Source organism: Phaseolus vulgaris, chromosome 6 (assembly GCF_000499845.2).
Source record: "Phaseolus vulgaris cultivar G19833 chromosome 6, P. vulgaris v2.0, whole genome shotgun sequence".
Classification (NCBI taxonomy): Eukaryota; Viridiplantae; Streptophyta; class Magnoliopsida; order Fabales; family Fabaceae; genus Phaseolus; species Phaseolus vulgaris.
The window spans coordinates 14,347,991-14,361,249 of record NC_023754.2 but is presented as its reverse complement, the minus strand read 5'-3'; the positions used below and the strand labels follow the sequence as shown (position 1 = coordinate 14,361,249).

The 13,259-nt window shown below is 33.9% G+C and overlaps 2 protein-coding genes across 4 annotated transcripts; both read left to right on the top strand.

The window, feature by feature from the left end:
- Positions 1–212: 212 nt before the first annotated feature.
- On the top strand, positions 213–11,430 carry LOC137831205 (uncharacterized). Of its 3 annotated transcripts, none has more exons than XM_068638788.1 (8): positions 213–738; positions 3,472–3,686; positions 4,773–4,831; positions 9,226–9,772; positions 9,862–9,988; positions 10,178–10,449; positions 10,727–10,831; positions 10,913–11,430. In XM_068638788.1, exons 6-8 carry the CDS (start codon positions 10,252–10,254, stop codon positions 11,390–11,392), a joined length of 783 nt encoding a protein of 260 aa, XP_068494889.1. In that variant the 5' UTR covers positions 213–738; positions 3,472–3,686; positions 4,773–4,831; positions 9,226–9,772; positions 9,862–9,988; positions 10,178–10,251; the 3' UTR covers positions 11,393–11,430. The 3 variants fall into 3 exon arrangements, with proteins under 3 accessions (XP_068494889.1, XP_068494890.1, XP_068494887.1); XM_068638789.1 differs by having other exon boundaries at positions 3,472–3,690; positions 10,727–10,762; XM_068638786.1 differs by having other exon boundaries at positions 3,472–3,690.
- Positions 5,304–7,454, top strand: LOC137833435 (uncharacterized). Its single transcript, XM_068641787.1, has one exon. It carries the CDS (start codon positions 5,304–5,306, stop codon positions 7,452–7,454), a length of 2,151 nt encoding a protein of 716 aa, XP_068497888.1.
- Positions 11,431–13,259: the final 1,829 nt, after the last annotated feature.

The following is a 13,259-nucleotide window of genomic DNA, read 5'->3' as shown; positions in this document are numbered from 1 at the left end:
AAAGTCACCATCGCACCAAATTTTATTTGTGTTGTCATTCCTAGCTTTTATTATCTACTCACTACAAGAAAAAACTGTATTTCCCATGGATAATTACCCATGAACTTTTTTTGGTATGTAAATAGGTTTTTATCTACCAATCACTTCGTAGGTAATGTTATTGGACATTAAAAAAAGAAAAAGTTACGTTACGTACGAAAGTAGGTGGTAGGAAAGTTTTTAATGTATTTTAAAGATATTTTTAAAATAAAAAAAAATAAAAATTATATTGTTTCCTCCTGAGAAACATAGTTTCCCTCCACCGAAACACTCCACTCTCTCACTTGCTCCCTTGAATGAAACAACTTTCCTAAACTGAAAGTGAGAATGTCAATGGAGGTTCTGAAATCCAAATCCAAGCCATCCAAACCGTGAGAATGTGAAAATCGAAACTGTAGCACCTTCAAAGCTCTTCAAACCACTGAAACGGCCAAAGAACGAAACTTTAAAGTTCCTGTTTTTGTCTGTGTTCCCAATCTCGGTTTCGTTCCAAAATTTGAAACCAAATTCGTGTCTTCCCAAGTCTACACTGAAATCCCAAATTCTTGGTTTCAATTTGTGAAAGCAAAAGCCCTAATCTCGTGTTGGTGATTGTAAACCTAAATCCTGAATGGTGACTTCGTAAATGCAGTGAAAGCGTCGTCGTCGTGGCCATTGAAGGAAGATTTATGAAGGCTTATTCATCCAGTATTGAGAAAGGTATTGAAATTGTTTTTCTTTCGTTTACTCTAGGTGGATTACTTTACATTTAAGGTGGTTTACCTTACATTTAAAGTGAGCGGTGCGGTGGCTCACCGCTTCCACCGTTTAGAACCTATAAATAATACCTAAATAATGTAATGGAAGAAATATAATAAGCAATAATACACATATTCCCTTACCTCTACTTCCTTCTCTGTTCACTATTTTGTTCTTTGTATTCTATTATGTTCTTTTCTCTGTTCAGAATTCCCAATTGGGTTTCCTTCCTTCAGCTTTATCTTGGGTTCAATTGGGAACCCTATATGACATTTTTGTTCTATCAGCTCCCAACTGTTTTCAATAGGGGCCAAAATAGTGCTTTTCACATGTTATGGCAGTGCTACCATGATTTAGATTTCAAAATTCTATTTCTACCACTAAAGCAACATTGTTTAGAGTTTTTTCGGATACAACAGCAGTTTCTCTCCCATTTTGTATTACATTTTTTGCTTAATAGATATAGTATTTGAATCAGTTCCCTGTTTACCATTCCATGAAAAGGTACCTCTGTTTCTTTCCACTTTATTACAACTTTTTTTTCTTCCTGTGCTATGTTCTTCTTGATTCACACTGCAAACTTTTATCTAATTCATCTTTTATTTTTTTTCATTTTATTACTATGCTTTTATACCTGAATGATGGTGATTGCGTGTATAAAGTGGGGCTAATTATTTATCTTGAGTTTCTTTAGTTTTCTTTTTTTTGTTTGAGTATTCATTTGTCTAATATATGAACTATTTGTTCGTATTTAAAATGATGATCATCCTGCTATAGTGATTTCATATGCTGGCCACTACGTTAACACCTACTAGTTGTTTCGTAGCATTTGAGGTAACATTTACAAATTGTAATATTATGTACAAAATTGTGGTACCTCGTTGAAGTAGGCATATTTTAGTAGGTAAAAAGTTGGAACATGGAAACCGGATTGATTGTAACAATGTGTTGGATGCAACCTTTATAATTTTGTAGAGGTTGAAAAATCATTTTGACGCTTGAACTTACTTTCGTGTTATACGAAGAGTGTCTGGGATTAGTGTGTATCCTGCTAGTCAATTGCATCATTCTCTCAACTTTCAGGTGTTCCATATTGTTTTTAACAAAACAGGAATTAATTTTCAATCCTGTTATTTTTACTGGCATCATCATTTATGTATTTGTTATACAAATATAATATTATACTACTTGTTATCTTATACGTGCCTAAATATAATGTGGAATTACTATTAGTGAAAGCCTACTACTGCATTTAAGAAATAGCCATGGGGTTTCATTACCGCAAATGGGACAGTGTGTGTAGGGTGTATATCCTACAAAATAAAAACAAAATGGTATATATACATATAGTTCACAAAGGTTATAATGGCAAGACAGTTGCTCATTTAGGTTTTCTCAACACCACTTTTTCTTGTATCAATGGTTTAGTACCAACTGAGGTAACGTTTACAAGTCTAAAGTAGCCATATTTTAGTAGGTAATAAAGTTAGAATATGGAATTAGGTTGATCGTTAAAATCAAGTGTCTTGGCCATTGGAGTTTAAAATATTGGACAGCAATTACATTTTCAAGTTTGCAAATATGTGAGATTAGGTATGAAAGTTGCTTATATCTTCTATGGTGAACTCGAATGATTGGATTGGATTTTCATAGTGAATGACTGTTACAGTGTATAAGTTTTTGCTGGCCAGTGGGATGCATTAGATTGAGTTACGAATTATAGTTCCATTATTGTTACCAGGTATTGATGTTTGTTTGAATGACTTTGAGTTACAAAATCACCGGTCTTAATCTTGCCAATACACTTGTTCATTTAGGAATTCACATAGCCACTTTAACACCTACTAGTTGTTTCGTAGCATTTGATGTAACATTTACAAATTGTAATGTAATACTATGTACAAAATTGTGGTACCTCGTTGAAGTAGGCATATTTTAGTAGGTAAAAAGTTGGAACATGGAAACCAGGTTGATTGTAACAATGAATACGTATTGGTTAGAGTTTTTAAAACCGTAGGCTGCTGCCAGTTCTTACAAACTGTAGGCTGCTGCCAGTTCTTAAAATTCTGCTTAGATTACTCTAGGCTTGGATTCTTAGAAAACTGTAGGCTTATTGCTCCTGATTCTGCTTAGATTCCTCTAAATCAGAACATCATTCCAATCTCAAAAAAACAGTTTTAGCCTTACATAAGCCTGCTGCCAGTTCTTAAAAAACCGTAGGCTTATTGCTCCTGATTGTGCTTATATTACTCTAAATCAAAATTATTAGATTACTGTAAATGAGAACATCATTCTAGTACAATTATACCACCTTATAGAAGGCTTATTCTGCATGCCTTCAATGTGGTTCGACTATACCTCCTAGATGGTTTAGGTAGCAGCTCATCAACCTTTTACCACACCTTTTCCACCCTTAGCCACTCTAGTTTGTTTCTTGCATCTCCATCTTCTCAAATTTCCTTACACCAAGTCCTCAGACCACACATTTTCCACCCTTAGCCGCTCCAGTTTGTTTCTTGCATCTCCATCTTGTCAAATTTCCTTACACCAAGTCCTCAGAGTCATATTATAGGGATTTATTCAATATTATTGTTTATAGGGATTTATTCAATATTATTGTTTTGTCCTTCGTAGGAGTAGTTTCATATTAATAACTAATATAAATTATTAATGTTAATCTACCTCTGCGTGCAGTTGAGGAAAGAAGATATTGAAGTTGGATTGTAGGTGTAGTTGAGAAAAGAAGATATTGAAGCTGGACTATAGTTGAGAAAAGAAGGTGTAGTTGAGAAAAGAAGATATTGAAGCTGAACTTTTCTTGAGAAAAGAAGATATTGAAGCTGGACTTTTCTTGAGAAAAAAAGATATTGAAGATGGACTTTTGGTGAAGATGAAAGTTGGGCCCGCATGTGAGTATGTTTATATCACAATTTATTTATATTATATTACAATTTATTTATGTTGATAGTAGTGATTAGGCTAAGAGTTAGGTACTGCAGGTTAGACTACAAATTAATTTTTTTATGAACTAAGTTTATTTTATAGAGAAGTTCATTTCATTTTCTTTAATTTTTTTCCATACATACAGAAGTGTTCCTGAGTGAATGTCATCCTTCTTTGGGGTTTGAAGTCACAAGTTTCATGTTTGATGTTTGTTGTTGTGTGATCAACTTCACCAGCTAATAGCAAACAAGGCTGGATATAGTAGAAATTCATAAACTGTAACACTGGATATATGTTAATGAAGGCAATGATGTTAAAGAAATGATCCTTTTCAGCCAAATCGTTTTAGCGTTTTGATTTAAATATTCTTATATGTTAGTAGAAATGAAAATATTAGTCTCAATTAATTATCTTTAATTACCTTTAATCTGGGTCTAATTAACATAAGAAATTTACAAAATTTACATCACACAATCATGGGCCCATGTCTTATTGTTTGTAAACATTTGAAAGCAAGAAAACCAAACGGGTAAATTTAGTTTTGCTCTCAAGTTTTCAGCCACCTCATGCACAACCACACATTTACCAAATTCTCCTAAAATAAGGAAATTCTAAATTCCATCTTTGTTATTTTATTTTTTAAATTTTGAATATACCCTATTTTTTCCTACAATATTGTGATGGCTATTTAAAAATTTAGAAATAAAAAATGAATTTCTTAGATATAAAAACTTTTAATAATCACTTAAAACGAATTTTGTAAAGATGTAAATCAAACAAATTTTATATTTGTGGTATAAAATTCCTATACAGATTTGCTATAAAATTATTATAAGCATAACTAAGAGCAAATAAGCAAATTTTTTAGAATTAATTTACTATACATTACAATATACATTACAATTTGACAGTATACAATTTGACAATTGATTGATATCATTTATCTATTTTTCTTTCTCAACTTCTTTTAGTAGATATTATCTTGAGCAAATATTTTCATAACAAACTAATATTTTTTTATTATAATTTTGACTGTACTTTTAAAATTGCAGGATGTTGCTTTGAAGGTTTTAAACAGTTAAGGATTTTTATCATATCAGGTGAAAAAGAGGTAAGTCTTTCTGAAATAGATTAAATAAGTATACTCATATGCATATCCATTGCAATTTATTAGGATCTACATTATTTTTACTAATTGTTGACATGATGAACCTCTCTTAGAAGAATAAGTGGGTCCAAAATTTGCTTTATTTTTTGTTGTTTTGTAAATGGTACTAATTGAAATTACATACTACATAGACCGACTTGTAGTTTATGATAATTGTTTAGACCTGTAGTTTATGATAATTGTTTGGACCTGTAATTTATAATAATTGTTTGTTTATATCATAATGGAGAAAAGTATATTAGGAAGTGATTGATGTCCTGCATAGAACTTATATAAGATGATTGTTTGTTACATTACTTTCTAGTTCAACTTAAATACAAATGTGAAATAATTTGTAATACTCTTTTTTAATACATTAAAGGGCTAAAAGCATCTTTGTGGCAACTTCAATCTTTAGTTGTCATTGCTTCAGAACATGGAATGGTTTCACGTAAATCGTAGTTGGATGTACGATAGATGCTATATTGGCAGAGGGGGTTTAAAAGAAAGTTTTGTGAATGGGGTTGAAGAGTTTGTCACTAAAGCTTGTCAAGAACAGTCTTATTTGAATGAAATGAAGCTTAGATGTCCATGCAATAAATGTGAATGTACAAAGATTTTTTCAATTGAAATGGTCAAGCTTCACCTCTATAAAAACGGTTTCATGTATGATTATTATGTTTGGATTCATCATGGTGAACAAGTGTCACATGTTAATGACAATCACGATGACGTTCGTGTTTCAAGTAGTGATGTTCATGTGGGTGTTTCAAGTAGTGATGTACATGTGGATGAAAGTGAACAATTTGTAGCAATGCAAGACATGGTGTATGACGCTCTTGAGCAACATGAGAGATTTGAACCATCTAATTTTAATAACAGAGAGGAGCCTCCCAATGAAGAAGCTCAAAGATTTTATGATCTGTTGTTAGAGGCTAATGAGCCATTGTTTGAAGGGGCTGTAGATTCTAAATTATCAATGTGTATGAAATTGTTAGCTTGCAAGTCTAATTGGAATGTTCCTAACCAATGCTTAGATTTTATCACAACAATGTTGTCGGATGCTACACCAATAAAAGAGGGTTTGCCAAAAAGTTATTATGATGCTAAGAGGTTAGTGTCAATGTTGGGGTTGAAGGCTAAGAGGATAGATTGTTGTGTAAAAGGTTGTATGTTTTTTTATGAGAATGAATATGGGAAAAATGATGGGCGACTATTACAATGTAAATTTTGTCATCATGCACGGTATCACGACCCAAAAGTTGGAACAAGTAAAAGAAAACCAATTTCTCTGAAAAGAATGTTCTATTTTCCTATAATTCCAAGATTACAAAGATTGTTTGCATCCATGCAAATTGCAGGACAAATGACATGGCACTATGATAATAGAAGGCCTTCGGGTGTGCTACGACATCCCTCAGATGGTGAATCTTGGAAACATTTTGATCAATTACATCCTGAATTTTCTGCAGAGCCACGTAATATACGACTTGGTTTATGCTCTGATGGATTTAATCCATATATTCAAGCATCGGCAAAACCTTACTCTTGTTGGCCAGTAATTGTCACCCCATATAATCTTCCTCCTGAAATGTGTATGTCTAAACCCTATATGTTTTTGAGTTGTCTCATTCCCGGTCCACATAATCCCAAGGCTCGTATTGATGTTTATTTAGAACCACTTATCGATGATCTTAAAAAGTTGTGGAGTGGTGTTCAAACATACGATATTTCAAGGAAGCAAAACTTTATGATGCGAGCAAGTCTAATGTGGACAATTAATGACTTCCCTGCATATGGTATGTTGTCTGGTTGGGGGACTCAAGGTAAATTGGCTTGCCCGTATTGCATGGAGCACACAAAGGCCTTTAGATTAGAACATGGAAAAAAAAATAGTTGGTTTGACTCACACCGTAGGTTCTTGCCTAATGATCATACATTTAGGAGGAATAAAAAGGCTTTCAAAAAGGACAAAGTTGAAATGGGTGGACCACCACCTATGTTGACCTCTGAAGAGGTTTGGAATACAGTCAGGAATCTACCAACAGTCATAGATGAGCCTCACATGTCCAAATTACAAGGTTATGGAGAGTGGCATAATTGGACAAAAAGAAGTATCTTTTGGGATCTTCCATATTGGAAAGATAATTTATTGAGACACAATCTTGATGTTATGCATATAGAGAAAAATTTCTTCGACAATATATTTAACACCGTCATGGATGTAAAAGGTAAAACAAAGGACAATGATAAGGCAAGAAAAGACCTAACATTGCATTGTAGGAGACCTGATTTGGAGTTAAAGTTGCAAGCTAATGGGAAGATTCTAAAACCAAAAGCAAATTACACTTTAACTACAGGGGAATCAAAGTTAGTTTATCAATGGATAAAAGAACTTCGTATGCCTGATGGTTATTCTTCAAATTTGGCAAGATGTGTGGATGTAGACAAGGGGAAGATGCTTGGGATGAAAAGTCATGATTGTCATATATTCATGGAGTGTTTACTTCCTATTGCATTTCATTCATTACTAGTACATGTTTTGAATCCACTTATCGAAGTTAGCCATTTCTTCAAAGATTTGTGATCGGCAACAATAAAGGATCATGACTTGGTTAGAATGGAAGAAAATATTTCAATCATTCTTTGCAAGTTGGAGAGAGTATTCCCCCCTGCATTCTTTGATTCAATGGAACACCTTCCAATTCATCTTGCAAATGAAGCAAGACTTGGTCGGCCAGTCCAATATAGATGGATGTATCCATTTGAAAGGTATGAAAAATATTATTGTTATTATGTCAAAATACTTCATTTATTTGTTTAAATCCATCTCCAATTAACTTAATTATAGGTTTATGGGTGATTCTAAACGCTCAGTGAAAAATAAGGCTCAAGTTGAAGGATCAATTTCTGCATCTTACTTGCACCGAGAAACAATTCACTTTTGTTCCCATTATTTCAAGAACTTCATGTTGTCACCACGAAATCGTAGAAATGAAATACCTCGTGGAATTGAAAGTTTTCCATCAATGTTATCCATCTTTAACCAGCCTGGTCGTTCTTCAGGAAAAAAGTTAATCCATTGGTTCAACCATAAAGAATGGAACTCTGTCCATGTTCATGTTTTGATCAATTGCAACGAAGTCAAACCATACCTCGAGTGAGTATATCAAATAATTGGCTTCAATTTTTGACAAAACTAATCCTTTAAATAAACCATTCTTGATTGTGTTAATATGTTTCACAGTTCATTCTTGCAATCTAAACAAATAAGCTCATCAAATGCATCAAATGATATACATGCACATTTCCCTGAATGGTTTACGGGTCAGGTATGATCAAACTCAATGTGATTAACTTATGTGTTATATAACCTAAAAAAATATAAATAAGTCAGTATCTCTTGCCTTTGTAGGTTACAAGTGAGCCTTTAAATGTAAGAAACATACACTTAAGGGAATTGTCATATGGCCCTTTCACATGTGCTAATGAATGACACACTTACTTCGTCAATGGGTACAAATTTCACACTCATGCATGGAGCAAAGGAAAAAAAACAATAAATAGTGGTGTTTATGTAAAGGGGCTCACGGAAGGAGGCCATGATGATTTCTATGGAATCATTGAACACATATATGAGCTAGAGTACAATTCTTCGAGCTCCCCGAAGAAAGTGGTGGTATTTTATTGTCAGTGGTTTGATCCATCACATAGAGGTACAATAGTGGATCCTAAATATGGAATTGTGGACATTCACATGGAGAAAAGGTATTTACCCTTTGATCCATTTATCCTTGCACATAATGTAAGACAAGTATATTATGTCCCCTATCCAACATCAAGAAAGGACAAAAAAAGTTGGTGTGTTGCAATTAAAACAAAGCCCAGAGGTCGCATTGAGTCTCTTGATATGGAAGATGATGTTCCTTACCAAATAGATGAAATGTCACATGTAAATGAAGTAATTGAAGTTGAAGGTATTTCGGGATTCCAACATTCGCAGGTTCATGTTGAAGAAGTGGAAGAAGATAATGAATTTCAAGATTTTCAAGAAGAGGACAATGGAGAGGAGTTTGAAGATAGTGAAAATGGGGACACTGAAGATGATTATACTGGAGAGGATAGTGAAGATGGACAACTTGAACGAAATGATTTAGAAGAAAACAATGAAGAACATGAATTTGATGATGATTGAATTATGTGTTATGATTACATTATGTGATTGTTAGTGTTGCTATTTTCTTGTTTATGTAATAACATAATGATTCTTCTGTGAAGGAAATTTTTATTATGTTGTGTGTTTTTAATTGCAGTATGTTCCTTTCATTTATAATTGATAATATTTTTTTTTGTTATAGATGTCTTCAGGAGGATGTGACCAACCAAAACCTTACTTATCTACTCAAAATAAGGGGAAAAGGGTAATGAAGCGTAAAAGGCCACGATATGTGCTTAAAGTAAATATCCCACCCCCACCAAATGCACCTATTGCACATGTACCTTCCCCATCCCCAACTCCTGCACATACATCTTCTCCTACCCCAAGTCACACACCTATCTTAGAAAATGTTGTACCTACAGCTGCATCTTTCCCATGTCCTAGGACTGCAAACATACCCTCTCAATCAAGAAGAGACATTTTCCCACCACATCTTCCCCTACCCCAGTTGTGGCATCAGCGCCTTCTCCATCAGGTACAGGACCCTCAACATCATCAGTACCATCACCATTGCCAAGGGTTACACCATTATCAACACCCTCACCACTATCAGTGCCTTCTAGAATCAATGATTATGCTATTGGGGAAGGTGCACAGATTTATCCTGATAGAGGTGATGCAGAATCAAACATTGAGGATGACACTCTTGGTCATGCTCTTCCTATGATTTCACCTTATGGTCATGGGTAAGTAATGACCATAAATAAAATCTTTCACATTATTTCTTTTATCAATTTATTATCTAATAATTTTTTTAATTACTTGTTTTTTTAAGGTTTCATCCATGTAGGGTTGCATCACAGGCAATCACATTCATCATTAAACAACAATATTGTCAGCCATGGCTTACATGGGGTTCAATGACTGATGAAGACAGAGAAATCTTCTTCAAACGTTTTAAAGTATTTTTCTTATATTTAATACCAACAATACTTATTATATTAGACTTGTTGCATTTAATTAAAATGTCCATTTCTTTTGGTATTGAGCATTTTTCATAATTGAATTCTCAGTTATTATTTCTTTAAAGTGTTCTACTAAAAAATTCTTCACATTTTTAACCACAAATTTTGTGTTTACATAAAAAAAAGTCTGTTGGAAACCTGAAGATGAGGAAAGGATTAAAAAAAACTTCCACTCAAAAGCTGCACATAGGTTATCTGAAATGTTCATGGAAGCTAGAAAAAATGGGAAAAAGCCTATTTGGATGTTTGATGATGTGTGGACTTCTTTGCTATCCCAATGGAATTCACCTGACTTTCGATCCAAGTGTGTTCAAAACCAAAAAAATCGAACATCTGACACGGGTGGTTCTTTACACACAGGTGGCTCCATTAGTACACATGAGCATGCCATTCGCATGGTAAGTATTCACGAAACATATAAGTTGCATTGGAATTTGTTTGTAATTTGTTTTGAATTATGTTTTATGATTACATACTTATTCAGAAAACATATAAGTTGCATTGGATATTGTTTGTAATTGGTTTTGAATTATGTTTTATGATTACTTATTATTCTATTATACAATGTTTGAAGGTTAGATATTTGATAATAGTACATTGGATTATATCAAGTTTAAACAATTGGATGATATTCTTTTGCATAAGAATAATATTATTTATGTTTGTTGTTTATAGGCAAAACAGTTAGGTCGTCCTGCATATATTGATGAGGTATTTATGCAGACTCATATAAGAAAAAGTAATGGCGAATTTGTTGATGAAAGATCGAGACGTACACACGTGAGTTATATTTTGTTGTTATTTTTCTTTATTTTAGTTACATATTGTACATATGACATTATTTTTCTGTATCAAAAATAGGAAGAATTTCAGAGTAGACTTTCTCAAGTCAGATCAGAGGTTTGTATATCAGAATCTGGATCATCCCCCATAGATTCTGCAGAGGAAGACAGAATTAGACTTGAAAGTTGGCTTCTTGCAGCAGGTGGCAAGAAGAAAGGTCGAATCTACGGGGTTGGAGACTTGGCTCATAACTTTAAACGTGGTAATACTCTCAACTATAATCAACCTTCAACTTCCTTTAAGGATTCACCAAGCGTTTTGTTGCTAAAGGAAGAAGTTCGAAATTATAAGGAACACAATGATAAACTCACCGAGCATGTGAAATCATTGGTTAGTATCATTCTTCCCTTCCTTCCTCCTGAAGCACGAAGTTCCGTTGCCAACAATCTCAACAAGTATTGTCATCACAAGAACCACCAAGGCAAAAGGAACCACCTACGCAACAACAACATGACGATAATGATTATGCAGACTATTAGGATTAGGATTTGTTTGTAGTTTTTTTGAACAACAAATTACATTATAAGTTCACTTGACTTTTGAATTGGGATCTTTAGTTATGTTTCAAGTTTGTTTGGATTTTTCGATGTTTCAAGTGGACTTGACTTTTATGTTATGTTATATTTGAATTTGAAATTAAATATGTGTTGGATTAAATTATACAGGTTTTAAAAAAAGCATTCATTTAAATGCATGAAACATTTTCATGGATGTACCTACAAATTTACCTACGGACTGCTGTTCATGGGAATTACCTACGGACTTCTGTTCATGGGTATTACCTACGGACTTCTGTTCATGAGTATTACCTACGAATTGTTGTTCATGGGTATTACCTACGGACTGCTGTTCATGGGTATTACCTACGGACTGCTGTTCATGGGTATTACCCACAGACTGCTGTTACCCACGGGTTCATATTTCGTAGGTAAATTACCGACGCCAATATTACATACGAATTTTTTTCCGTGGGAAATCCGTGGGTAATGCTGATTTACCTACGGATTTCTGCTATTACATACGGATTTGGTCCGTAGATAAATCAGTTTTTTTTTGTAGTGACTCCCACACCATCCTCTCTTCTCTAAATGTTCATGGTGAATATACATTCATAATAAATATTGGATAGCTTGGATTTTAGTTCTAGTTTAAAAACACTATAAGAAATAATGATGGTAGAGTCCCCAAAAGAGCGACGCAAAGAGCAAAAGAGAGACGCTACATGGAGCTAGTGTGGGCTTAACATCCTAATAGAAATGGAACCTAATCCTTTGGTGGCTATGTATTAAAGACGACCTCCAATGGGACACAAATTTATAAGGTAGTGTTGACTAAGCCTACATAAAGAAAAATATATTATTTAACTATAGCGTAGGTTTGGGAGACACTACAATGAATATAAATTAAATAATTATTAAGAATAATTATTAAGAAACGGACTTTAAGCCTAACTCAACCTCATAAAATTGTCTTATAAGGTGAGGTTTGCACCCATTTATATACTATGAAATGTCATGATCTCTAGTCAATGTGGGATCTCCAACACACTCCCCTCATGTCAAGGCTACAACTCATGCGTGAGACTATATATTATGGGCGGTCCGATACCAGGTGGCCTAATAAGCCCAATATGGGCGTGGACTATATATTATTAAACCGCACGCCGTCCACGCCGCCACACAGGGCTCTAGCACCGCACCGCGTCGTCGTCTACAGCTTTCGCACCCCAGCAAACCACCGTGTCGCTTACTGTAGCACCGTCGCACCTCCAGAAACACTATTTCGCTGCCTGCCACGCACAAAATATCCTACGTTCTGCTGCCGCCACGCACAGGTAACCCTAGAATGCGGAGACGTCCGCTGCCGCCACGCACGCACAGGAAACCCTCGATTTTGATTAATGTTAATTTTTCTTATGAGATTGTTTATAAATACATTAATTGATTTTTTTTTTATAAATCATATTGAATGCATTTTAATTATTCTTTATAACTATGTTCTACACTTGACATTAAAAGATTTGTTCCAGTGTGTTATGTTATTAGCAAAGTTTGCATTTTCTTTATTTTTTAGTACCCTCATGTTAGGTCTTTGTCATGTGCTTTGTTACACGTCTTTGTATAGTCTTTTTGTCTTATAAAGTATCTTGTGATATGTTTGTTGAAAAAGCAATATGTTAGGTGATCTCACTAAAGGACTGGTGACTAATGTGTCTCATATCATTTTTCTTGTAAATACAGTTAAATGAAATAATAATTAGTTCATTAAAACAAAATATTATTTATTATGATCACCACATTTGGGATGCCTATATTTTGTCAAGATTGTGCTAAACATTTAAGATTAGACTATCTAGGTCTATAAG

Coding starts and splice junctions, on each gene's coding strand:
- LOC137833435 (XM_068641787.1), top strand. CDS start 5,304: ATGGAATGGTTTCACGTAAATCGTAGTTGGATGTACGATAGATGCTAT.
- LOC137831205 (XM_068638788.1), top strand. CDS start 10,252: ATGTTCATGGAAGCTAGAAAAAATGGGAAAAAGCCTATTTGGATGTTT. Junction 10,450..10,726: donor ATGAGCATGCCATTCGCATG/GTAAGTATTCAC, acceptor TGTTGTTTATAG/GCAAAACAGTTAGGTCGTCC. Junction 10,832..10,912: donor AAAGATCGAGACGTACACAC/GTGAGTTATATT, acceptor TATCAAAAATAG/GAAGAATTTCAGAGTAGACT.